The sequence below is a fragment of the Nesoenas mayeri genome (genome assembly GCF_963082525.1).
Source record: "Nesoenas mayeri genome assembly, chromosome: 11".
NCBI classification, from domain to species: domain Eukaryota; kingdom Metazoa; phylum Chordata; class Aves; order Columbiformes; family Columbidae; genus Nesoenas; species Nesoenas mayeri.
The window spans coordinates 18,740,186-18,767,958 of NC_137563.1; the positions used below are offsets into that span (position 1 = coordinate 18,740,186).

General features: G+C 39.9%; 2 protein-coding genes across 3 annotated transcripts; both read right to left on the reverse strand.

Moving 5' to 3' along the window:
• Positions 1-1,153: 1,153 nt before the first annotated feature.
• CHRNA5 (cholinergic receptor nicotinic alpha 5 subunit) lies at positions 1,154-16,957 on the reverse strand (the record flags this gene model as incomplete). Its single annotated transcript, XM_080350898.1, has 6 exons — positions 1,154-1,315; positions 3,350-4,181; positions 5,746-5,855; positions 6,985-7,029; positions 7,832-7,983; positions 16,825-16,957. The coding sequence occupies 6 exons, from the start codon at positions 16,955-16,957 to the stop codon at positions 1,154-1,156; spliced, it is 1,434 nt and encodes a 477-aa protein (XP_080207024.1).
• A 5,909-nt stretch (positions 16,958-22,866) lies between these two features.
• On the reverse strand, positions 22,867-27,688 carry PSMA4 (proteasome 20S subunit alpha 4). 2 transcript variants are annotated; one of them, XM_080351273.1, is made up of 9 exons: positions 27,359-27,687; positions 27,123-27,162; positions 26,911-26,953; positions 25,922-26,084; positions 25,070-25,147; positions 24,759-24,847; positions 23,833-23,963; positions 23,493-23,616; positions 22,867-23,288 (listed from the first exon to the last, which is right to left on the reverse strand). In XM_080351273.1, exons 2-9 carry the CDS (start codon positions 27,123-27,125, stop codon positions 23,134-23,136), a joined length of 786 nt encoding a protein of 261 aa, XP_080207399.1. In that variant the 5' UTR covers positions 27,126-27,162; positions 27,359-27,687; the 3' UTR covers positions 22,867-23,133. The 2 variants fall into 2 exon arrangements, with proteins under 2 accessions (XP_080207399.1, XP_080207400.1); XM_080351274.1 differs by having other exon boundaries at positions 27,123-27,688.
• Between the last annotated feature and the right edge of the window lie 85 nt (positions 27,689-27,773).

Here is a 27,773-nt window from a genome sequence, read left to right on the forward strand (position 1 = left end):
AAATAAAGCTTTTAAGAAAGGTGGCATTGGAACAACTGTAAAGAATTTAAAATCAGTTGTTTAAAGAATACATTTTAGAGAAATAATTGAAAAGCTGCAAGTTGGTTTTCAACACTGAGAAAAAAGGAAGAATGGAAAGCTTAAGTCCTCATTGCTCAGTTACCTGTGGTTCTGTAGGTGACAGAACCTGTTAAAGGTGGCTTTCTAAGTCCAGTTTAACCAACGTATGTGAATTCAATCATCTCTATTTGCTTACACAGAACAATAATTTTCAACCCATCTCCTTCAGAAAGGCATTCCTGGAATTCCTTCTACCCGTGCTTGAAAATACAAAAAAAGCAGGAAATTATTTATGTGTTTGCAACTAACTAACTGTATCAAACTCTTCATCAAGAGTAAAGAAATCTGAATGTTCTGGTCCATCAGACTATTCATGCAACTTGGGGACTCATTTGCGTTCCTTTCCACAGCTGATACAGAGATATCGATATAAATGTATCCTGCAGGCATTTTAAGCCTCACTTGATTAGATGTTCACTTAATATGACAGAATTTAGCAGCAAATTCCACTGAAAATGTATAAAAGCAAAACATAGCCCAATCACTATTTTTACTTATGTTGAATGTATGGGAAGGTTAACTGGTATTTTTATTATTATTTTAAATTTACTTTGTAGCAACTTCATACTTTTACAACACATTCAAGCGCGCTGATAAAAATTCTCCTTTGCTTTCTACAGTAAATTGAAATAAGCAACTCTACTGTATAAATATATGCAAATTTTTAATACCCATTATAACAATTGTGATAGTAATTTAATAATTGGACTACAGTGATCGTCATTAAAAAAAATGTTTAAATCCTTCTATTTTGCAACAGGTGCCAGTGTATGGTTTTTGATATATCATACATACAAGTGCTTGAGAAGGTCCTTTTAATTCTGACCTTATTTAGAGGTAACTTAGTAAACTGGTCATAAGTGAACTGACTTCTATGTGTCCTAGGGATGTCATGCTTTAATATAAACCTGATTTTCTGGATTTGGATTTGTTTTATTCTATCAGAAACTTGCCTACAAAGAACATGCATGGGACTAGGGCTACCACAAAACTCTTTGGAACCATATTAGCAGGAGACAGATTCAAAAATATTTTATGCATTTGTACTGCCTATATGCGTAGGTACTATTATACTTGCCCATTTATGAATAACAGGAATAAATAACAAAAGTGATCCAATTATTGAAACCAGAAGAAAAGTCCATAAGAACATTCGATCAAGCACCTGAGCAATAAACTTCCAGTCTTCAACAACCTAAAAACCAAAGAGCATAAGAGTTGTTCAGTATATGCGAGAACAGGTAAAAATATAGTTCCAAACCCCTGTAATTCTTAATTCCTTTACAGTACCCTTTTTTTTCCAATCAGGTCCATTTGGTAACCCTCTTTAACAGCTTCTTATAATTACACTGCAAGCCAGAACAGGAACAAACTTCCCTCTATGAAGACTGGTAAGTTACATAGAGCAATACTAGATTTTAATACAGAAACCAACCCTGACAAGCACCAAACATCCTCAGCTACAGAGAGACAAAAATCAGTATGCAATTTTCTAACATGCTGCAGGATTTAGGATTCATGGCACAGCTTCATCATCAAGTGGAATTCCCAGCAGGAGCTAGAAGCAAAAGTTGTAAAACAAACCAACCAATCAACATTAAAAAACAAACCACAGCCACAAACAAACCAACCCACACACAACAGCACCACACCACACACAGAACAGTAGATAGCAGCTGTTACATGCAAGATCCGAAAGCTGTGAAGTTACTGCTACACAGAATTATATACTAGGGAGAACAGTCATAGTACTTTCACAACTATTTTCCTTTTCAATAGGATTATTCATGCCTATATACAGTTTTGCAAGTATAGCAAAGTTTGCAAGTCCAAGCAAATTAAAACCCTGCCAAACAATTGCCTTTGATTCAAACTGGAGCTAGCCATGTTTCCAAAGCTTCCTTAGAGGTAAGGCTACAACAGCACTGCTGTGTAGTTTTTAATGAATGCAATGAAAGCTTGCATTCTCTGGAGCCCAAATAATAAAATACAATTGAATCCCCAGTCAGCTGTCTATTAATTTCTGAGGTTTAGAGTCACAACATCATACCTCAAAACCAAAATACTCATCACCTCTCATCACTCACAGTCAAATAGAGTAAGTTCAGTAAAAGAAAGAAAACCAACCCTTAATTTACAGGAAATTATGTATTTAATAGTAAACTATTCTATTTGTGTTGTTTTTTCAATGCAGGGGTATTTAATGCTGTTCTAACTGTACAGTAGATATATTTATTCAAAATCTAGGTGGGTCTTTTGTGATAATGTCAGAATTGAGCCCTGAGAAGGTACATCAGAGGAATCAGCTTACTCCTAGGCTGCCATGTGAGAATCCACTCTCAACAACCAGTAGCTTTTGAGGACAGTCATTTCTGTACAAATGGAAAGAATCTCAGGCCTTGCCATCAGAAACAGATAGCAGTATCATAAGACCACACATCAAACTTTCATATTTCTACACTAACCTGAAAATAGCATTTAAGTCTCTGGTGTACTACCGGTGATAGTTTAAAAAGCAGGGAAAGAAAAGAGATTCATAATGCTCTTACCCAAATGGTATAAACATCCATTAAGGATAACTTAGAGTGCAAATGCAGAGACTGAAAAGAAACCTCTGACATCCGATGTCACTCAGAGACAAATAATAATAAGGCTAGAAGAAAAGACTCAGGAAGGCATCTAGTCCATGTCTGATCTCAGCACAAAATGACCAACGTATGGCTTTAGCTTGTGTTTAAACTAGTAAAAGTTAAAGCATTAAAAACTGTTTTTATATGGATTTGAAAGCTGCAAAATCAGGCTTAGCATTATTTAATCAGAAAATCTAAGGGAAATCCATTTTTCAGATAGCATTCAGGTACAACATTAAAAATATCTATTTCTCTCATCATGAAAATAACACCCAGCAGCACTGTAGGGAACAATTAGAGTACAAGTATCTCTGAAAATGTGTCATTAACAACAATAACTTTCCAGAAGAAAGCAAAAGACTTCAAGGAACTCAAGGGCCCATGGACTCTATTGTATCAGACCAGTATCTGTAAGAATTCTCAGTATTGTGCCATACTTGCACTACTTTCCGGTGGAAATAATTACATAGCTTCCAGTGAAGTACAAAACCTGGAAATCCCATAGCACATATTCAATATGCAACTGCATAGTAAACCATTACTTGGCTTTCTAATTTCCAGTTTTAAAAAAATCAGTGTAACATGACTAATACACCCACCTCACGAACTTCGTTCTCCTTCATAACATGTCTTGTAATATATCGGATAGAATCTAGAGCTGCTTCCAAGGTGTTCCTAGATGGTTCTGATCCATTCACGTTTCCCGTTTCCTCCTTCTGCGCAAAGTATCTGTCTACATGACTTCTCATGCAAAGCAGCTTGGGAAGTTTGTGAAGAAATATCTTGCGAACCCAAGGTGCCATAGCATTGTGTGTAGATGAAGAGCGATGATGAATATTGATAGCAAAGACAGTTATCACAATGGACAATGTCACAAATATCATAGTAAACACCAAGTACTCTCCTATAAGTGGGATAACTTTAGAAGATGATGGAATAATCTCTTCAATAACAAGAAGAAAAACAGTCAAAGACACTAGTACTGAAGTGCAGAGTGAAATTTTTTCACCTTCATTTGAAGGAAGATAGAAGACAAGGACAGTTAGAAATGAAAGTCCAATACAAGGAATAATGAGAAACAACGTGTAAAAAAGTGGCAAGCGTCTAATTATAAATGAATATGTAACAAAAGGATACCAGCAGCATCCATCAGTCCTATTTCCTTTGCTCCCTGTTGCAGTCACTATTTCCCATTCTCCATTATCAAAAAAGTCCCTCTTGTCAACATCATAATCTTCAAGAATTATATCGACCTGTGAGCCATCGTAAGTCCAGGAACCAAATTTCATAGAGCAGTTTTGAAGGTCGAAGGGGAAGAATGTTACATCAATAGTGCAAGAACTTTTGTAGTTTGCTGGCGGAGTCCAGGCAATGGTGCCATCATATTTTACCACAGTTTTTGTAGATGTTCCCTCAAAACGTCCGTCTGCACTGAAAAGAGAGAGATATACACATGCAATTACAATGTATGGGTGTGGGTGTGTGCTTTTAAACAAGAAAATATATTTTGTTATTGTCATTTCAGCTGTTTAGCCCTTTTCCCCCTTCATAGCCAACATTTTGTATTTTGTTCATAGTCAACTTTCTCACACACATAAACATAAGCTTTGGAAGAGTGAAGAATATTTTCAAGTCACGAAAAGATCCGTGCAACCTTCTGTGGTCCCAATGACTTATGCAAAAGATTCTTAAAATCCTGACCTGTAACAGCATGACCAAACTCTAATGTTTCTATTGGTAATACAGGAAGAAGTGGAAATAAACTTTGCAAAGAGACTAGAAATTCCATACAGAGGCAAAGCAAAACATGTAAGCATTTAACACAGCAACAAAATCCATTTGCATTCTGTCACGGAGGCACCCTGAGGTTAGTTTAAGGGACAACAGGGTCCAAAACAACTTTTATTAAACCGGTGAGAAACAGGGTTTTAGCACTCCAAAGTGACTTGAATACAGGTTCAGATATCAGTTGAGTAAATTATTAAGGGGCAGTAACTAATATGATAGGAGGTCCACAGAGTGCATGCACGTGGCTTCACCAAAAACAATGCCGGAGCCGTCCCTGAGTCTGGGAAGAGTACACACTCGCCTGAACACGATATGGGATTATTTTAAAGGGATATACGTACTCATATTGAGTACAGAAAGTGTACACTCACAATTCTGTGAGGATTAATTCATAATACACTCACAATCCTGCGAGGAGAAATACATGTGCAAATATTTATGGAACGCTACATGTGCTTATGTGGAAGCATGGGAGGAAAATAGACTCACGATTATGCGAGGAAATAATTTATACACGTGCTCGTATTGAGCATGGAAAGTATGCATACAAATGTGCACAAAAAGTATAAATACACAAGCAAATGTGCATGGAAAGTAGATACACTCTCAATCCTGCAAGGGTTAATTTTACTCACACACATGACGGCAAGGCAAGCGGAGCCTCCGTCCCGGGGTGGGGAGGGGGAAAGTGGCTCCTGACAGCAGCAGCTCAGCTTGTAACTCCAAAAGGATCGCGTGCAAAGGGTGGGCCTCGACGAGAATCCCGTTTTTATAGCCTGATCAGATCTGACTGTAGGCATTCCAGAAGCTTCTATGCACCCCCACACTGGCTGTGGGGTGCCCCTGAAGCTTCCAAACATCCCCTACACTGGCCATGGGCACCCAGCGACTCCCTGGTGCCTCTGCGCTCCCTTCTCCTCTCTCTTAATGACCCTGGCCAGCGGGCTTTGGGGTCAAACAAAAGAAGCTGTCGGCCTCAAGCAGCAGAGAGAAAGGGAGATGTGTCTACGCCTTCCATATCGAAGGAAGGGAAGGGGAGAGAGGAAGGGGGGTTGCATTCTGGCACACATCCAGAGGCAAATTCTTCCACACATTCTTAGCTCTACTAAATGTACACGCATCATCTATCCAATGAGCCTCCCAGAAGCAGCTTGGATGGTAAAGTTAGAAAGCAAACATATTTTATGAGAAAAGATAGAAATCTTACTTGTCATACAGCACAATATCTGGAATCCAAATAGAATCTGATGGGACACGAATAGACGTTATTCCAGCATAGTCTTCAGGATTCCACCTTAATTTTACATCTACCCATTCCTGTGGATAAGTGAGATGTAAAAATCATTATTATTGTGAAGTTGATTTAAGCAGAGCAAGACTGCCTTTTAATCTATTTTCATGCAATTCAAAAAAGTAATCAATCTGGCTTCTAAAATTTGCATACAACAGTGAATTTGCTGAACAGACATCTATTTACCTCATCCAATATTTGTTTCTAGTTTTAAGAGGAAAGGAAGTAGCTCAAACAAAATAATTTAGTAAGCTAGTAAGTATAATCATGGTCTGCAAACATTCTTCTAAGTTAAATCAGGAATGATTTGTGAGCAGCACTTCCCAAGTTAAGAGTTGCCACTAGGCTTTGCATTGAGCTTGAGGTTCTTTTCTGTCCATAAACAAGTATTTTTAATCACAGAATCACAGAATGTTAGGGATTGGAAGGGACCTCAAAAGATCATCTAGTCCAATTCCCCTGCTGGAGCAGGAACACCCAGATGAGGTTACACAGGAAGGTGTCCAGGCGGGTTTGAATGTCTGCAGAGAAGGAGACTCCCCCTGGGCAGCCTGGTCCAGTGTCTGGCACCCTCACTGAGAAGTTTCTTCTCAAATTTAAGTGAAACCTTTTGTGTTACAGTTTGAACCCATTACCCCTTGTCCTATCATTGGTTGTCACCAAGTAGAGCCTAGCTCCATCCTCCTGACACCCTTTAGATATTTGTAAACATTAACAAGGTCACCCCTCAGTCTCCTCCAAGCTAAAGAGCCCCAGCTCCCTCAACCTTTCCTCATAAGGAAGATGCTCCACTCCCTTCATCATCTTGGTTGCCCTGCACTGGACTCTCTCCAGCAGTTCCCTGTCCTTCTGGAACTGAGGGGCCACAACTGGACACAATATTCCAGATGTGGTCTCACCAGGGCAGAGTAGAGGGGAAGGAGAACCTCTCTCGACCTATTAACCACCCCCCTTCTAATGCAACCCAGGATGCCATTGGCCTTCCTGGCCACAAGGGCCCAGTGCTGGCTCATGCTCATCCTACTGTCCACCAGGACCTCCAGGTCCCTTTCCCCTACGCTGCTCCCTAATAGGTCATTCCCCAACTTACACTGGAACCTGGGGTTGTTCCTACCCAGATGCAATACTGTACACTTGCCTTTGTTTTACACATACCTGTTTCAACCAAACATTCGTTGTCATCAATTGATTTTTCTCATCCTATAAAAATGAAGCATATTTTATGAGAAAAAAATGTGCACACAGGAAGCAGCTGCTTTAGTTCAGAGGTCTGTAATTTAAAATACAAAACACACTTCTAAAAGCATTTCAAAGATGTTTATATGAAAACTTCTAAAACAATTATGACATTTGATTATTTAACTGTTAAAAGTGATATTTTCCCCTTCTATGTCCCTTTCCTCCCTTCCATTTTTTATTTAACTGTATTTCATGCAGTCTTACCATTTCTCTATGGAAACAAAGGAACAGCCACAACATATGGAAGAAAAACTCCTCTTATCAATTCAATTTGAAAAGAATATTCTGAAGTAAATAAGTATCGGGGTGCGGGGCAAAAATCTGGTTGATCTCCTTAACTTCACCGGTAATGACAAGAGAATCTTTATTACTATGGATGCGACATATCTGAAGGCTCAGAGGGCTTTTTGCTGCTTAAGAGGAGAAAAGAGCAGTATTTGCAACTATTCCTGAATTTTACAGAAATGAAACTGATAAAAGTTTAAAAATAGGTGGGTTTCCCATTGAATAAATAAAAGTACAATTTACTAGGCTTAAGAATTTCACTTTTTTTCTGAAAACTCCACTAAAATTAATAGCCATCTTCTCAATCTCTTTGTGATCTCTCTTCATGTCCTCATCTACGATGCATTTTTTTTTATTACACTGATCATTTTAAAGGTTTAATCTATTGTGTTTAAGCTAAAATATGCACAAGTATTTCCTATGACATTATATCCAGAATTTTAAGAAGGAAAAAAATAAACTTATTTAATATACATACCACATCTACCAGCTGAGAGATTGCAAGGCCAAACTTTATTTTTATTGTGTCATTCAAGCGTTCTACTGGACGAACCCATCTTTGATAGTCTTCAAATAAATGTTTAAATAAACGATCTTCACTTTTAGCAATAAGAGAAGGTTCAGATACACCTATATAAAAAAAATAATGTATTAACGTTGATTCAAATGAACAGTCTACATCTGTATTCCTGGCCCCGAATATCTACAGTTATGTTTATGCAGAGTTAAATTTCTCATCCCATCCCCTTTTCTCTAAAAGCATGGAAAAGGTCTTGGAAGAAGAATTGCATGAAATTAGCTAGTTTTATTAACATGTCCATACCACTCTCACACTTTCAAAGTCTATGACTCAATAATAATATTTTAGCAATAATACAGGCAAAATGCACTTACATAATTTACCTGGTGCCACGTAATTACAGAACCCCTCTAAAACTGAAAGCTTACCTATGAGGGACTGAAGTTCTATCACTCTAGAACAAGGTGATACTTTTTAAAAACCTACATCCACACTATACAGGTCTCTAGTATATTGCATAACTTCTATTCCACTTCAAAACATCAGTCTATTCACATTTTATACATTATTTCTTCCAGTGTTTTGTCACGTCTATGATGTATAAACTTTGCAGTACTTGTAAAGCACTTTTTCCGCACACTATTTTGTACCTTAAACACATGTGCCAATCTATTTACCAGTCTATCCTCTACCTATCCTAATGTTATACTGACTGAAAGGCACCTCTCTAGTTAAGAAGTACTTCACACTCAGTTACTTTTTTTTCATAGCTATCAAGGAGACATTTCAATGTCTGGAGTCCAACTGATGATCTGGAACAGCCAAAATCTTTGTACAGCTTACAAAGAAGTACAAACTAAATGACTTCTTTCATCTCCTGAGAGAATAGAACACATGGCAGAGCTTGGGGCGGAAAAAAAAAAAAAAAAGTAGATGCAGAAACTGCAAGCAGAAAGCAGCCTGGACTTTAAGAGAGATATGCAAGTTGTCTTAGAGTATCTCATCAAGCAACTGTTCTCCTTTATCTTTGTGAATCCACAAAAAAAGTACTTTTTACCAACATGGTCTCACTGAAGTATATCAGTAGAAACTCTGCTACCCCCAAAAAAAGGCAAAGTTTAAGGTTTCTCCATTATGAAAGCTCAGGCAAAAAAATTATATACCCTAAATGACAAGAGAAGGACAAACTTATGGAAGATACAGAGAGAAGGGAGGAAAAAAGGCAAGATCCGTGTCTAGCTAAGTAACTGGAGCACAAACAGCCTCCAAGGGCCCTGTGAAAGCCCTGACACCACCGCCTCGAGGAGCAGCACAAGCTGCACACATCACCTGGGAGGAGATAGCTCCAAAAAGGTCTCCAGTTCCCAGAGGGAAGTCAAAGCAGCCTCCAGAAGACATGAACATACAGCTCTACACAAAGATTTTTACTACTCACCGATTATATTTAAACCAACTGAAGATACTGCCCTAAAAAGACCTAACAATGATTATAGTCAGTCTAAGGGATAGAGTAAACCAAAGAAAGATGTTCACAACCACATCTTTTTAATGCAGATTATACCATTACATAAATGTATGGCGTGACCTCCCTAGAAATAAAGTGCTCACTAACAGCATCCATCTAAAAAAAGATCTATCAGAAACAGAAAAGCACCAGAGAATGGCATAAACAGATTAAAACCAGAGATAGTCATCCATACAAGGAGAGATTTAAAAGATTAACATCATTTTGTTTGGAGAGGAGATGAATTTAGTGAACATAAGTGAAGTAGATAAAGCAGTGAACAATACACAAAGAAAAAAAACACTGATTGTATTTAGCCTTTCTCATAAATGGCACAGGAAACAAAAGCATTGATTAAAGGCAGTACAAACAATTTCTACTTGAAGTTCATTACCATAAACATCTGGTGAATCAGAGATTAGACATTGAAGAGCCCTAAAATTTTAGAATTGCCCAGGATTATTAAATTGTCAGTTATGTCAAGTAGTATATTTGCATAGGCCATCAGTTCTCATTTCAACACAACCTGCAAAATCTACCTCAGAATTTGACCAACAGTTTGACGGCTTGTGTTTGTTGCAGATACTTGGCTCACAGCGTTTAAACCATTAATTTACACGATCCTAAGTTGGTGCTATGTGACTGCTGCCACTGCAGCCCAGACAACTGAGACAGGCAACATTCAGTTCCCTCCCACCCAGCAAAGTGCTCTGGTGACAGCAGCAGCTCCGTGCTGCAGGACGCTGCGCTGACAGATCCTTCGGACAAAACACCACTGCGCTGCAGAGCCCAGGCCAAAGAGAACTCCCTGCCTCCTGCACTGCAGGTTTGGGGCAGCCCAGTAGAACTATTATTATGGATACTAACTGGATTTTCTCTGAAATTTTCAAGTGGGAGCAAAAGCAGAACATAGACCAGGATTAGCAGAGTGGGAGCAGCAGGACTCCTTTCTCCCCCAAACCTCCCCACACTAACACACTGCTGAGTGGCTCCTGTTGCAGGCCAAATCAGCACTGGGGTTTTAACACAGTTCACCCTCCTGTTTCAAAATACAGCGTATTTCATCCATTCACAAACACCTATTGTTTGTCCATATGTATTATTTGTACATGCTCTACTATTTAACATCTTTCCATTTCAAGACTGCTGACGGGTGGGTTGTGTAACTAGCAAAGGACTGATGGGCAATGCGTGTTGTACCACTGAGCACAGTGCAGGTTCACACCTGAACACACACACAGTACATAAGAGTTGCTGTCAAAAAGGATCCAGCAATACAATGTTATACACAAGTTACCTGAAGAGCTATTAGGCTAAAATATATTTATTTTCACTGATACCTTAGGTTCAGTGTATCTTCATTAGCCAAGGATTTTTTCTTACTTGTAACTATACATAGATTTGCCAAGTCTTGCTTTTTGCAGGCAACCAAAAGAATGCTTCCCGAACACACAACTTAATTTCTCTACTTCAGTATCCCTATTTCCTGAATTATAAATGGTTTTGTGTGTATTTCAGCTTAATGTTTCATAAATACTTGATTTTTGTATTAGCATTAATTACATTTCCCTTGTACAGTTACATCTCCCAAGTGAATTTTCTGTACAGTTTGAGAATGACTAGGCAACTTGGTATTGCCTCTCCATTAACTGACCTTGAAGCAATGCAGAGGCAAAGTTGCACTTTCACCATTTCTGTGTTCCTGTAAGGTGACCTCCTGCACAGCACCACAGTATCTTCAGGATACCTGCTGTTTCCAGATAAAGCTTCTCTGAAAACACAGGATCTTCTCTGCTATGCTAAATAGGAACATGTTCCTTTACCACTTTTGTAAACTTCCAGAACTTTTTTCAAACATTTTACGCTCAGACCTACAGTATACTTACTGATTTATTAAGATGACCATATTTCATAACAATATAGTTCAACTACTTTTTTTTCCTATCACAGACATATCCACACTTCTTCACATTTCTAGTTTATTCTGTTTAGTAATAAACTGGGATATATTGGTCTATAAAAGACAGTTTATGCAAAGGAGAACTTCATGAGGAGGCTTGAGATGGCAACAAACAATATGTTAAGAGTGGGCAAAAACTAAATAAATAACCACTCCTACCTTTCCATTTTTAATAGGGCCACACAGCTCACTGGTTACACAGACATGCTTAATTTCTCTTAGTCGTGTGGCTGCATGCTTTTAAGATTATAACAAAGGGTGTAATTCTGAGTTACTTACTGGTGTTAACACCAATTAAAAAAAATATGAAGAACTGGTGGCAAGCACAAAAAAAGGGTACGGAAGAGAGCAAAAGAGGTAAAATACAGTTAGTGGCTTAAGGCATCAGATGAGCTATGCTGTCTGGATAAAAGCTGAAAGAGGTTAAAACCTACAACTAGCAAGATTAGCAAACAACCTGCAGTACAAGTCTCATACTAAATCAGGTGGTAAGAGATTACGGAAACACTCACCCCTACTAGTTCACTGTGCTAAAACAACTTATAAGATTTGTAGCTTTGAAGAGCAATTCTAAGTGTGCCTGTATTTGTGCAACTTTATTTTTGTGGAGGTCAGGCAGTCTAAGTCAAAGGTAGGCTCCCTAGATTGTTCAGTGATAAATCCCAATGTTTACTTTAAAATTTACACCTGAAACTCTTCTCTGCTCACTCCCTCTCAGTGTGACTCCAGGTTTAGCAAAAAGAACCAGGCCACACGAGAAAATGCTGGATGGCCAAAATTTGAATTCTGCAAAAAGGAGACAAACATTTATGCACAAAGCAGACTGATGATTCATTTTTTTAAAACTCTGAAGTAGTTGGAGCACACTTTTGACAAAACAGTAAGTAGAAATTCTAATTAAACACTTGACCTAGGACACAATTGTATTTAAAAATTCAGTCCTAAACATTTAACAAACTTCTTTTATTGAAGTAGTTTGGAATAGCTATTTAGAAAAGAGGAAGCACTGCATGGGTCTCGGATTCATGAACAGCATGACAAAACATGCACTGTGAATTTCAGTAGTGCCAGTGATGGCAGACTTTTAAAATGCTCCAGATAAACTACAATGTTATTATTTTGTAAAATATCTTTTTACATTGTTTCTTACTGTGCCATTGTGGGACAAAGTTTCTAATTGATACAGTCCAGTGTCGATGATTTCAGGTTTTCTTTGGATTACTACTTGGTGCATTTTCAAGAGAGGTCCGTAGGAGGAAAGGGTCACTTTTTAGAAGCCTATTGTTAAGATGTAAATTCAGAAGGAATATATATTACTAATGCAGATTCTTAACCATATACCACCACAATGAAAAAGAACACTGCTAAGGACAGTTTGTAGTCAACATCCAGTTTAACAGTGTGCTATCCTAATACATAGACTTATCCACAAATCTAACTACTACAAACTACAATACAACTAATAGTTTGCCTGCAAACCAGGAAGGTACATTGAGATATACAGTACAGTTGCATTCAGTACACTGGTGTTTTACTAAGATGACACTGTGATCTAAGCCTCACTTTACATTTTAAAGAATCTCTCACCACTACTTCATGAAGTAGAAAAGCTATGTAATATATTAAATAAAGTTTTATTTCTTAACTGATTCCCCACTCCCTTTAAAAGGAGGGTGAGTCATACTTTCTGTATGGTCTTCATTTTTTTTGTCTATTTTTCCTTCTGTGCTTTAGCAACTGCTGAGAATCCAGTCACTAAGAGTAAAGCATGCAGTTAACAGTAACCATATACAGAGACCAAAATTCTTTACTAGAATACCTGTAAGTCAAAGCAGGATTAGTAACACTAACCAATTTACTAAACAAAAATGAGAAAAGCCAGCTATTACATCCTGTACTTCCTACAAGTATGGTTTTCTTCCTTGTTCAAAGAATAAAGGCAAAACTCATCACTATACCTACAAGCATGGAAGAGGTGGCTATTCGTGACCACTTCTTGTAGGTGATTTTTTCGCAAATCTGTTTTGTTTGCTTTTGTTCAGAGGTTGTCTTGCGATTTCAAAGGTTCAGAGTACAAAAGCAACAGCCTTGTACTTCTAGCACTGTGTATTAATATTAATGCATGCCTGGCAGCTGCTACAGGAACTTTTTGCTTACTCTGGGGCTTTCAAGTTATTGGGAGGATTTCTGCCTTTTCTCTTATGTAGCACATCAATCTCCCACCAACCAGTAGCAAAATAAAATGACATATTATGGACATGAAACTATCAAGGATTTTGAACTGCAGTATTGCTTGGCACTTACCAACATGAACAGAGCTACAAGAGCTGCACACAGAAAGCAGGGAAGATGTTTCTTACATTCAACTCAAATTCAAGAGACTAAAGTTTCCAGCTGGATAATTGGAAAATAGAATTGAACTATCCCCTAACAGCTTAGCATCAAGGGATAACTACAGTCCATATTAATGAATGCATGTACAAGTTTGACTAATAACAGTATAATACAGTGTCATGTAGTTTGTAACTAATCAAGAAATAGACACAATCAGCCACAGATTGATGGTCAGTCTTTAGATTAAGAGCTAGCCATAGCAGAAACCACTCCTTTCTGAATATAGGTACTACATATTCTATTGTAAATACACACAACATGCCCAAGATCTTCCTGAACTCCATCGTGGAGCTATTGTCAGCAGCAGTCTTCTGATTAACAGACACCTACAGCACTAATGTCACACATCTACGGCATGGCACAGCATTTTCTTGGGAGTTCACACACACTAACACAACCCACTCGGTTTTCAGCAAACACAAGAACTGTGATCCTTCTCCCTACCCAGCAGCCTGGGGACATGAAGCGGCTGCCTCACGGTAAAAACTCTGGTCACTCTGAAGGCAGTGGGACTTTTTCTATAGCAGATGCAGGATTTTGTCATCTCTCTATTGCTTTTAACCATTGCATCATTTTCACTTACTGTTGACCTGCCAGTAAAGACTGAAGATGGACTCTGAAGACAGCACTGAGGAATGCTGAAAGCAAGCAGTAAGAGTGCCTATATAAGTGCGGATAGCACAAGGAGTAAAAGGAAGAAAAAATATGATTTAAAAGTAGAACCATTTATTTGTATAGATTTAGAGGGTATGCATCTTGGAAACAAACACAAATCCACAATTTATGGAAATAGGACCATTACACAAATAAGACACAGGCCTTGGGCTTCTCATGAGTTGACAGCACAGCCCTGGGTGCTGCAGAAGTTGTACACTGGCATTATTTTCTGCCATTTTGCTGATGCAGCTCAAGTCCAGTCTCAGACACACTGGCACATGCAATCCTGCAGCTCACAGAAATCACAGACTCACTTTAGAGACCAGAAAGAGTAGATTTCAGAATATATACTGTCAGAGAAAAACCTGGTTTCATAGTGGGAAACTATGCAAGTACTTCCTTCTGCAGTTCCTTCTACAAATGACAGACATTTCTCCACAAATCAGTGCTCCCATTTTTCTTCTTAAAAATATCTAAAGAAAGCACAAAATACTTTAAGAGAAAAATCACAAAAAATATACAAGCAGGAAGGTTTGCAGCTTCCTGTTGGATAGGGAGAAGGATCCAATCTGTTAAACTGAGTGGAAAATGTTTGGGTGCATGAACTCCCAAGGAAACGCTATCACAGGTCTGCAGCATGGCACAGCACCGTTAGAGGTGCTTGTTAATCTAAATTCAATTTCTGCATTTAAGTCACCTGTTAAAGATTCAGAGCAAGGAACAAAACTTACAATTTGACTGTATTTTAAACCAGCATGTATCTTGTCTTGTCAAGTCAGAGTTATCCAGGACAAAGTGCTAACTCACCTTCAAGCTACTAACTAAAGGCAACACCAAGTTCCTTTACAAGCACTCTTAAAGTATCATAAAAACAAAGTCACATCCGTAAGTCACTCCTACTCATTATAATGATTACTATACCACATACAAAGCAATACCTCTAAAATAATTTTAAATATATGTCCATGATACTCTAATGTGGGTTATTATTTCCATTTGCTCTATATTTTAATAATGTCTTTCATCTTCTTAATAGCAAATTTCATTTCAGAGGAAAAAAACTGTGAAAAAAAATTTTAGCCTCACTACATATGATCAGTTCTCAATGAAATCAAAACTGTTGGCGTGTGGCAAAAGGCAAAATTTGGCTTAACCTGACTGCAGGTAATTCCATACCTTATACACCATATAATGTAACCTATTTTTTTCACATAATAATATCTTCTGTCATGATAAAAAGCAATACTTTGGTACTGAATCTCTTAAATCACATTTAGTAACAACAGACTGAGTTTTTGTATGTTGAATTAAAATTGGGACACCAATACAATTTAATTTCCTTAAACCATACTCAAAACAATTTTTTCAATGTTGAGCTAATACTTAAAACATTAATTTTCAATTAATTTCCTTTCTGCTTGTAAGTACTGCAGTTACAACTTCAAGACACCGTGCAAAACTCTTACCAATGTAGCTGTAATTTATATAAAAGCAATGTTTTCAAATAACTGTTTACAAATAATTATTTGAAAGAGCATCCATTTTGCTCCTTTAGTCTGTGTAATTTCATAAACACTTCATCTTCACTTGCTATTTTCCATCCTTAACTCTGAAAGTTACAACCTTATTGAATTACAAGACCAGCTCTTTTGAAATCAAAGAAATAACGCATGACAAAACCACAGAGAATCTTGTAATCAATTCTTGAAAGCCATTTTTACGTGCAAGTAGATCCATGTGCGATATTGCAATTATTAAAATATATTCTGTAAACTTAACTCCATACCAGCTGTGAATGCAAAGAACATGTACCACAAATCTACAACTGCACCTCGTCTGAGTAAGAAAACAGAGCAAAAAAAACAAAAGCTGACATTTCCAAAGCATTATATGTTAATTTTAAAAGCATAAAACTGCGTAATGAAGCGTGTGGTAGTAAAGAGTGATGCACACCTGAAAAGCTCCAGTTTGGCAAAGGCGTTTTCCCCTCTGTTGCGAAAGGGGCAGCTCTGGTGACCCCGTTTTGGAGGGTCACGTTCATTTTTGTTACAAACTAGCAGAAGTCCTGCAACCCACACCTCAGCACACCTCAGCCACAACCCCACTTCACCCCGAAATTTTAGCCTCGTCTTGCAAAAGTTGACAGCGTGGAAAACGAAGCGCGATGCGTGGCCACCTCAGCGCCGGCGGCGTTTCCCCCACACGCAACGCCCGCCTCATTTCTCCTCACGAAGCGCGCTCCCCTCCCGCCCGCGCTCCCCGCCGGGGCCGGGCTGCAGCCGGCGGCCCCGAACAGCCCCCTGCGCTCCGGTACAGCCTCCCCTATCCCCGCACAACGGCAGATTCACACGAAAGCCGGGGTTCAAGAGGGCTCGTAACTCCCCGCTTCTCTCCGAAGCGCCTGCCCGCCGCCCACCCCGTCCTGAGCCGCCTTACCCGCGTAAGGAGCGCGGGCGGCGGGGCCGGCTCCGGGCTGGCCCAGAAAGGGCGCGAAGAGGCAGGTGAGGAGCAGCAGGGATCGGCCGCCGAGCGAGCGGCAGCAGCGCAGCCGGGCTCCGAGCTCGGCCATGGCTGGGGCACGGCCCCACGGCGAGCTGGGGGCGCAGCGCTGGGTGCCGCTCCTCACGGGCGGCGCTGGCCACGCCCCCGGGCAGCCGTGAGGGGGCGGTGAGGGGCGGGAACCGTTAGAACGGTTGGCGGCGCGACCCTTGGCGAGGTGGCGTCCCGGGTCGGTGTTCCTCGCAGCCAGTTCCGGAGGTGGCCCAAAGGGAGCAATTTGTAGCCCCGCGCTGTGTGAGACTGGCCGGACGGTCCCGCCGCCGGCTGTGGGCCTCAGCGGCTCCGCTTTGGGCGGGAAGCGGCCATCGCCCCCTCCTCCTCCCCCCCCCTCCCGCCCGCCGGTGTGTCAGGGGACGGTCCCTGTGAGGGAGGCGGCGGGAAGGAGCTCGGTGGCGGGTACCTGAAAGGAAAAGCCGCGGTCCTAATGCAGACCTCCGGCACCGTCCCGCCGCTGGCACAGCCGAAGCGAAGGCTCCTTGAGGGCTGGGGTCGCTGCTCCGGCCTCCCCCGGCCATGCTGCAACGTAACGCTAAGTAAAAGCGGTAAAGCCACCTGCGTCAGCAGCGGCTGCTTATAGACCAGGCTTTTGGGGAGGGTATATGTTTAAGTTAATTTTAGTGAATGGGGAAAATATTAAACTAATTTTTAACTCCCATTCCATAGGAAACAGTATGTTTTGGTTTTTTTTTTAAGTTTCTAAATCATAATGTTTTCGAACTTTTAATCAAAAATAGATAAACTGATGTAAGCTAAAAAGACCTAAGATATTTCCATCTTTATGTCTATTGTAGATATCTAACATACATAATAAATACTCTACAAAATCCCACCCTTTTTTTTTTCTAGATCAGCTAAATCAAAAGCTGTTCCAAGAGGCAACCTTAAATGCACTAAGCTGTGAAATATAATTAGTGATTTTTCCTAAATCATCCTAATAGAAATATACAGTGTACACCTTGCCACAGGTAGTAGAAGCAGCTGGCATGAGCGCATTTTTTATATTTACGGTACTGTTTAAGATTTTTACAGAGAGAAGAGATTTGGAAAGAGGGGCTGAGTGGCTTTACACAGTGTAAATCAGCTGCTACATTAAAAGCTTCCTCAGAAAAAATGGATCTTATTCAACTCAATTTTAGAAACTTTGTACCTTCCTAAAATGAGCGTTACCCAAAGTAGTAATTTCATTAAGCATGTTGTCAGTTATCAAAATTATTTGATATGGTGTTTATCTTATAGAAAAATAGTGCATCTCTTTGTGTAAATCATGAATCATTTCAATGACTGAAACAGAGTACTTAGGCGTTTTAGTCCCTTTCTTAACTTTTAAACTCGTGTTTTTTCTCTGCTATCTTATCCTGCAGCCATGTTTAGGTTATGCGTGTCTGTGCAAGACATAATGCAGTCTGTGTAAGCCAGATGAAGAAAAGGCTGCTTACATAGTAGTTTCTTCCAGCACGCTTCTACTGACACGTCATATTGATTTGGATGCTCTGCAGTAAATATGGTCATTTTATGTATTGAGAATCCATTTGTATATTGCATGTCCTCCACACTCAAAGTGTGTTTGTGTGTGTGTGTTAGTGTTAAAGGATGCAGCGTGACTCTTATTTTGAAATGCTCAGTGTGTACACAGTGGTCAACCCAAGATTTTGGAGTAAATAAAAATATGGTTTAGCCCAAAGCATGGCACACAAACAAAAAACCAAACTGTTTTATTCTTTAGTGATGCACGGGAGTTTTGATGTTTTCTGAGTGCTGCAAAAATTACTGGGCAATGTTTCTACTGAAATTGCAAATCTGCAGATTTTGATGTCACCTGGTCCACCACTGCACTGCACCTGGTGTCCCTAATGCAATGTTATCATGTAAAATTTATATTTCTGACAGCAGTGTATGTACATTGCAGTAAATGCATTTTAGGGCCACGTCTAGATAAGAGTGTTAAACATAGCTGCCACTCGAATGTGCAGGACACAGCAAACAGATTTCATTACATAACTATGAATTTGTTTGCAGCTGGGTCCTAGTGAGGCAAAACAGATGCTCTAAGATATAAAAGGATTAAACTGTCTAGTTTACATGCCCAACATTTTGCTAAATATTTTATGGAGCATCATCTGACACACATTAATTATGTTGTATTATTACTGGTTTACAATATAGTAGTTATAAATAAAAAGCCATTTTTTCCTGCTGCTTTGAACTTGGAGCAAAATGTTAATACTAACAGCAACATGTTAAATTTAATATTAAGTGAAGCCTTAGCAATAACCTGAGTAATGTCTGCTGTCTTTCAAAGGGTCCTTCTCAGCAGGAGTTGACATCTGAAGGTCCCCACTAAAGTATGTTCTGAGAGTCTCCAGTAAATTGGCTGATGGCAGCTTTTACTGTGCACTCAGGACTGCTTTAACTGGGAAGCCAAATGCCGAATTAATCACAGATAAAAATAGCAAGCTGCTCAGTTCTCTTTGTAAAATCAGAAATACTCTAATTTTTGTGTGTGTGTGAAGCTGAATTTTCTCCAGATTAAAGCCAAGAGCTACATAACTTGTGAAGGGTACACTCAGATCAAGTTATTTTAGTAATGTTTCATCTTGTAGTACAAATAACTGCAATTAAACTTGAAAATGAGGCTAATTTTTACTACAGAAAAACTGTAATGGAAAATGTTCTTTAAAGAAAATGAAGGTCATTTCAATAGGTCCTAGAATCTCATCTAGTCTGAAGTTACATCATTTCTCTCTCATGTACGAAATAACTGAGTACATTAACATCTTGGACTTAAGATGTCTTGTATACACTTAGTTGTGTTATCTCGTTATCACTTACAGTTCTTTGGCCTCTCAAACCATTGCCTTAAACACCTTGTAATCATTCATATATTCATTTTCACAACACAGTGGAGAAGTATTGTCCCTAATTTTAAGATTATGAACAGATAGAATAATTACCTTGGGAATCCATAACAAAACAGAAGTAACAGTCAATGTTAACACAAAAAGTCCTTTGTTTATCATCTTAATTTGGGTGCTTTTATAACTCTGACAAGTAAAAATATTTGGATGAATAGAGAAGCACAGCTAAAGGAGTCTCCTGCCTTCCAGTGCACAATACAGTAGGTCACAGAAGAGCCTTAGAAGCTAATTTGACTGTATTTGAACAGAATAAAGCTAACTTTTTAAAAAAAAAAAACACAAAACAACCACAAATAGATGCAAGAGACAGCACAGGTATTACTGGAGAAGCAGTAGTTTTGTTATCTCTTAAACTACCTAGAATACATTACAATTTATCAGGCCAAAGTATTTGTGAATACTTGCCCTAACAAGTTCTATCATGCACCCAAGTGAGACACAAGCTATCTAGTAAGTTTACTAACATCATATTACACAAACAGTTTCAAGTAATTACTTTGACCTAATTTGAAAGATCTGTCACCTTCCACAGCACCACATGAATTTCTGGTGTTAAAATAACATTTAATCCACAGTAGTAATCTAATGTTTTAAATACTTACGTAATACACTGTAAACTCCACGTAAACACTACATACACCAAAAAAGAACATACACCATACAAAGAACAGGAAGATCATTTTGATTAGCAAAGACAACTCAAATGTGTTGCCAAAATAATGTTTCTGTTCTTATGACCTATCCCCAAACCAGGAAAGGCACAGATGGTGCTGACTTTTTTTTTAACACACAAAGCCAGAATCAACACAATAGGCCTGTGCAGTCAAACGCTACTCTGTTTCTAGGAAAAAAACATAAGGAACGTGCACTAGTGTAGGGATGTCCAAGGAAGATTCTAGTGAATAAAAGATCTCCAGCATCTGCTTACTGCCCTAGGTTCAGCTGCAGAAAAGAATCAGAAATTCAATTTAACTTAGCAGAACTTTGCTGGTGGATAGGAGTGCCAGCCAGAGTTACTTGCCTACTCCAAGGCAGTGCTGGGGCTCAGCTCACAATCAGCTATCAATGGCACTCAATACTGATGGTGTTTAGTAAATTGGTAATTATTGTTCAAAGATTATACTCATGAAGTATTTGACAGTAATTTCACTTTGTGTTAACAAAAACTTTGAATAAATAGATCTTTTAAAATGTAGTGAAACTACACAACTTATCAAAATGCTTCAAGGTATAATAGAGATCTGAAAATGATTTAAATAGTTCCAACTTTCGATTATTACAGTATCTAAAAAGTGTTTTACTAGCAAACGATGTGGTGTTTAGCAACAAAATACTACTGGTAATTCTTTAAAAAAAGATCCAAATGTATTTGTTATCTCCTCTTTGTTAGAAATACAAGCGTTTAAGAAAAAATATTTTAATAAATCTATATCCTAAGTGATGTAATATTGCTACTGCTACACTAAGCAACTTGCCTTGTGTGATAGATGTACTTTGATGGACACAGATGCTCTCCTGGTTTCCTGGAAGACAGAAAGCACTGCTGGAGCCTACCATGTTTTGTTTCAAGTGATCTTTTGAGAAGTTAGAAGAAACTCCATTTTGGCATTGCTGCTTTTAGGGCATGTTCCAAATACTTGTATAACTATAATCCATGATCTAGAAATTTGCAAAAGATGCTGATATATTGCATTCATGGTACCAAAAAATAAGATCGAGCACTGAATTTTCTACATAAAAATGGAGCTTGAGGTATTTATGCAACCCTTTATAAGAAGATTTGATCTTACCCATTGCATGTTTTCTGTAGCTCTTCAGGACTTGGTACATGAAAGATGATTCCTATGTTATTATTCAGAAGATTTAATGTTGCACAACATGCAAATAAAACATCAGGCACCTTCCTCTCCTCAGCAGTGAGTCCCACAGCAAGGAGCTCAAAAAGGGTGGTGTTGAGAGCAAGGTTTAATTTCTGGCCATGTTGACAAAGTACATTTTGTCAGTCAAAAAAGGCTGGGATAGATGAAAAAGAATAAAACACTGTAGGATTCACTCTGTTTCTTTAAATGGTCACATTAAATCCTGTAAACACCAGATATCATTTGGAGTAAAAACCAAACCAACCAAAAACTACCAGACACAATCCAGAGCCAGCACAAAGGGGCTGGATCACCAGTGCCAGAGTCTGCTAAGGCCTCTCACTAAAGCGTGCTGTTCAAGCAAGCTTTTCAATTTGCTTTTAATAACCAAAAGGGTACAAAATAATTTTCAGTAACTTGTTTTCATCTTCCCTATTAACGCCAGTTCATTTTTTTCAGATCTAGAAGAGATTTTTATTAATCTGAAAATTTTGCATTCATTATAAGGACAATATGAGCAAGAATTATTGTAATTCATGCACAACTATTGTGATTTCTCAAGTGGCTAACTGGTTAGCTTTCTAGACTCTTGTCTGTCAGAGAAGGGAACTAAATCCTCTAGGGAGTAAACTAAATATAAAACATTTCAATTTTCTTTCTGGATAAAATGTAAAATACTCAACATGGCCTAAAATAATGCACTGTTTTATTTACCTATTTGTATTTTGATGAGATAGCTTAACATTTTACGTGGCCTTTGTAAAACGTTCCTCTAGTTTGTGTGAATATAGCTAGTGTGATATGATTAATTTCTCAGAGAACACGTGTTCTAGAAAGGCTCTGATCAGCTGAACACATTTGCTACAGGGCAGGTGTAAAACTACTGCTTGCAAGACCATCCGTTGGACATAACCTGGTATAGGACAAATAGGCCAAAATGAAAACTTGGCATGCCCGCACACTGCAAGTCTGGATTTGTGAAATGATTTTTCAAACTTAGGAGCCCTTTTCACTACTTTAAAAGCAAAACCCACACATACACACAAATTTCTAACGATTCTTTTTTCTTTACCAACTAGCATATACCTTGTTTTAACGGTTTACAGTGATTAAATCCCTCAAGATATATCAAGGCATTACTGAGGAAATAAAGACACTCATCACCATTCTTCTTAAATTTTATTCCATAATAAAAAATAGAAGAAAGAAATAGAGTGTTCAAGAACTAAAGCAATTATTGGTCAATGTAAGGAGCAGTAAACTAATTATCTTCGTGATGATGAAGGACCTGGTTCATCAAAGCATTTCTGGGTCCTCCATGGCATATTTGTAGGCTTTTACCAAAGAGAAACCCAGATTATCTTTTGCTGAAGCAGGTCCTATATTATCTACAGACCACTTAATTTCATACTCTATTTATCCTTCTCTTTTTGTTCTTTTTCCTTCTTCTCACGTTCAGCTTTTGCTTCCTCCTCCTCATGTTGTTTTATCAACTGTTCCACCTCCTTTTGCTTCAGAACCCTTATTACTGTCTTCCCGTTCTCCCTCGTCAGCGTTGCAATTTCAACTGAAACACATGGAACAGACAGCGGCATTAGTTTGTTCTTTAGCCAGAGCAATCCCAGCAGGGTAAGATTTGCAGGTACAGCTGACGGTGACGTGCAGGAGGCTCTTGCCCTGCCAGATGGCAGCGCTCTGTCCTGCAGCAGCGTACACACGCGAGTTCGTACCTCTCCAGGGAGGCGTTATCCCGTATCAGCGCACTGCTTACCTTTCTCTGCAGAGAGCTTGCTAACGTCCATGGTTTTGTTTAGAACCTTAATGGCTAGTGCAAGTGCAGTCTTTAAGGTCATTTCTCCTTCTTTGTAGTCTTGCTTTAGCATTGACACAGCTGCCTATAAATTTCACAGAAATTAAAATGGTATTTTTGGGCAACCAACCAACCAGTTGCTTTTTGCCAGATAATATCAATACATGAGTAACAGCAGCGTTTCTACAGTTACCAATTTCTGCTCTGCACTAGTAATCAACAGCTCAGTTTAATTACTACAGTGCAATTTATGCTTTTTTTTTTTTGCTTGACTCTTGAGAGGAGAAAAACCAGAACTTACAGCACTATTATTCCCAATGCATGTTGCTTTCCAGCCTCCATAATTTCCACTAGGATCACTTTGATACAGCTGAAATCCATAATGCTTATCCCAACCAATATACAGCAGTGAAACACCAAAAGGACGTTTTCCTGTTGAAAAGAAGGGCTATTAGCAATCTAAATTTAGAAACAAGATTGGTCATGAGTGACAATTATTTTCTTTGATTCCTTTTTTCAAATCTGTTCCTGTGAAGTGGGATTTAACAGACTGCTCTGTGCGTCTGCTGCTTGAGATAAGCACACCAGCTTGTCTTTCTAAGTCTTGGGGTGGGGAGGCAGCGGAGGTTTATTTCATTTAACCCCAAAAGCAGCTCATTTCTGTCTCCACAAATGTAATTTATCATCTTAGGACTTTAAATCAAAACTTAATATTTAATGTATGCAGCTTAGCTGTCAAAGTATATATTTTAACAGTATCAAAAGCCAGGTACATAAAAAGGTCATTCTTTCACGCTACGTATGTATAAAATACCGGAAACATACTAAGGAACTTACTAAGAAACATTACTTACAACATCATTTTCTAACATGTTGCTTGATCCACAGAAATAATTACAACATTGATACCCCTACATATGGTGTTATTTGTGACTCACTGAGCTATTATGCTGGATGGGCCCCAAATGCTGGAAGATGACACCTGCATTCTATGCAATGGGCCAGAATCTCAGCCATCAATTTGTCAGTCGCTAAAAAGCTGCACCTTCAGTAGCAAAACAGTAACCGTGACCACCCATTCCCCGCTTACACTGGCTGTTGTTATTCTCAGTGTAACTCGTCACAGAAGAATTTGGTAGAACTGTCCAGAGACTCAGACGCTTTAAATTATATAACAAAATCATTCCGCGGACATTTAAAAGCACAATGGTTATCACATTTTGTTACCTCCAAACTGCGTGTAAGCCTGCTTGATATCACAGAGCGCTGTTACCAGTTGTTCACAAGGAATAGGCTCTTGATATTGTAATAGATATCTAACAGAAAGAGAAAAAAACAATTTTCAAAACTTGTTTTGCTGGCAGTATCGTGTACCACATTTAACGAGAACCAAGTTCCTAAGTTAGAGTGTCTCCTTGATCTAGCTGTTTTATTTCAAACAACCTACTAAGTGCATTTTCATTTTGATGTAATACATAAACAGAACTGAATCTGACAGTGCAGACAAGGAAAACCACATCAACCATCAGCAGACCTACCTCTGTGCGATCAGTCTCAGTTCATTTGTTAGAACGTTGGCATCTGAAGTTATTCCTGCAACACTGCAAGCCATATCCCTGCAATAAAAGCACGCAGATTAACCGAATTCCTATCAGTCTCCAACAAACAGACACGTCTTCATACAGCGGACACCTACTGTGAGGCTCTGCTGATCAAAACTACACAGCTGCTGTACAAAACGGGTGTATTAGCTCCTGCCTTTAGGGTATGCCAAAAATATTTGTAACCATTTTGTAAGAGCAGAAGTGGACAGCAAAAAGTAAGCGGGTCAGTATGTTTGTTACGTGTATAGTTCTGAAAAGATGATCAAGTCCCAAGTGTCTGTACAAGCTAAAAGGGAAGTTGTAATAGGGAGATATATCTTCTCTGCTACCATTATGGCAGAGAAAGCTAAGGCCTGTTTTACCTAACTATCCTGTTCTCTTTGAATCATAAAAGGAAAACAAAGTTTTGGAAGAGGACACTGAGCTGAAATCAAATGGTGAGTTTTTTGTGCATTCTTTATTCTGCCTCCTCAAAAGATATTTTGTAAAACTGAGAACTCCTAATTTTCATAAGTGCTGCACTAAGATGACATTGTATGGGGAAGTATCAATAAACACAAGCTATTCCACCTAGAAAATTCTCCAAGAGGTTAAAAAAAAAGTGATGCTTCTACTTTAGAAGAACTACTGAAGCGAACAATGACCAAACAGCCCTACCTGCTAAAACACTCAACAAAAGGAATACTAATATTTCCAATAAAATCAGGTTTACTGCTAAAATATCCGAGTAACAGCAGCATTTTGTTACTGATAAGGTCACTGGATCTGATAATCATTTCAACTTACTCATTAAGTTTGTATATTTTCTCCGAGAAAAACACTTCATCAAGAAGCTTGTGAATGTTGCGTCTCTCTGCTGCCAGCAAAACGCCATCGTTTGCTAGAATTCCCAAGCAAGTTCCGGCATGTCCAATCGCCTCCATTGCATACTCAACCTGGTACAGGCGACCTGCGAAAGGATTTAAATTAGGGACATCAAAAAAGTAACACTGAGCAAGACCACGTACACAAGGTGACTTAAATTGGAAAGAATGTGACAGATGCTCATTGTGCAATCTAGTCTTGTTTTTTCAGTCTGTTACCAGTTGAAAGCAAATTAATTGGTTGAAAAGGAGGAAGGAGTCAGAGGAGAATGTGCAAATCTGGTAAGGCAATACAAGGAATTGCCAATGCGGAAAAAACCCCATTATTTTTAAAAACCAAACCAACAAAAAACAACACAACCAAAAAAACCAAAACCCAACCAAACAAAACCCTAGAGAACTCTCTGCTGCAGCAGGCTGAGCCAAAATAGATCTTCACTAATCAAAGGAAACATTTAATACTAGTCTTACTGAGTCCAGCCCATCTAAGAAATATGAAAGCGTGGCTTTGTACGTATTGTTTCAGTAAGAATAACCAGGAGCGGCATGACTGCAGCAGCGGGCTGTTGTGCACTCTCGGGGGTGGAGAACAGAAACACAATCCATCCGTTCTCAAACAGAAGATGGTGAAGGTTTGCTGAAGTTATTTCCAAACCAGGGCAGGTGGTATCACTCACTAACAGGGCACAGTCATTATTGCCTCAACTAGAGCGAATCTGGGAGCTTCCAGCTGGGACCCTTGGTGTCTTTAGAGAATTGTACGCTACTGGTAAATAAATATGATTTCTTTAACTCATACATAGACAGAAACACACTATAAACAACCAACCTTTGTACAAGCAGTTTGTTATTTAGTTTTGTGACGCTAGATGGAACAGTCAGTTTATTTAAAAGAGTGAGATTAAAAAATACCTTCTGGAGAAAATATGGTCGTTCTGGAGTCGTATCTTCGAGACTGTAAAAAGCAACAGCTCGTTAAGTAACATCGTTTTCATGTCAGAAAGCAGCATCCAAAGCTGGCGATGCCGTGAGCCTCAGCGGCTCGGAGAGCTCCGTTTGTTCCCGCGGCCCCCCGCCTCCCGCGGCCCCCGCCGTGCCCCGGCCCGGCCCGCAGGCGCACTCACCATGGTGCCGGGACGCGCTGGGGGCAGGAGGGACTCAGGCCTGCAAAACAGCACAACGCGCGTTAAAAGGCACCGAGCGCAGCCGGGTCTCGAACCCGGGGAGCGCTGCAGCCACGACCGGCCCGGCGGCCCTGCAGAGTCATCCCCACCGCGGCTGGAGGCCGGGGCCTCGCCGCCTCCCGGCGCGCCCCGCTCCCCCCGGCCCGCCCGGCCGCCCGCACTCCCTCCTCACTCACGGCGGGCCGAGCGCCGAGCGGCCGGGAAGGGCGAGCGAGGCCCGTCCGCGGGGAACAACCGGGCTCTACGGCCGCGCCAGCACCGTCACCGCTGCGCCGGAAATAGCCACTGCGCCTGCGCCGGGCAGGGGCGGGGCCGGGCGACCTCTTCCCCTCAACGGCCGCCGCGCGCGGCTGCCCCTCGTGCCTGTGCCCGCGCTCCCGCCCAGAGAGTCAGCTCGCGCAGCGGCTCGCGCTGCCGTAACAGCCGCCCGCGCGCCCCAACGGTTCCCCGCGAGGCGGCCCTAACGGTCCTCCGCGCGCTGCCCGTAGCAGCTCCCCCTCGCGGCCACCGTAGCTGCCGCGCCGCGGGGGCCGGACCAGCCGCGAGCCGCCCCCGGGCCCGCCCCCTCGGCGCGGGAGGAGGCCCCGCCCC

What these genes read in the sequence shown, in the direction of transcription:
- PSMA4 (XM_080351274.1), bottom strand. An exon ending in GACCATATTTTCTCCAGAAG is followed by an intron (nt 26,085 to 26,910) that starts GTATTTTTTAAT and finishes ATCCTTTCGCAG; the next exon opens with GTCGCCTGTACCAGGTTGAG. An exon ending in CAAGCTCTCTGCAGAGAAAG is followed by an intron (nt 23,289 to 23,492) that starts GTAAGCAGTGCG and finishes CATGTGTTTCAG; the next exon opens with TTGAAATTGCAACGCTGACG.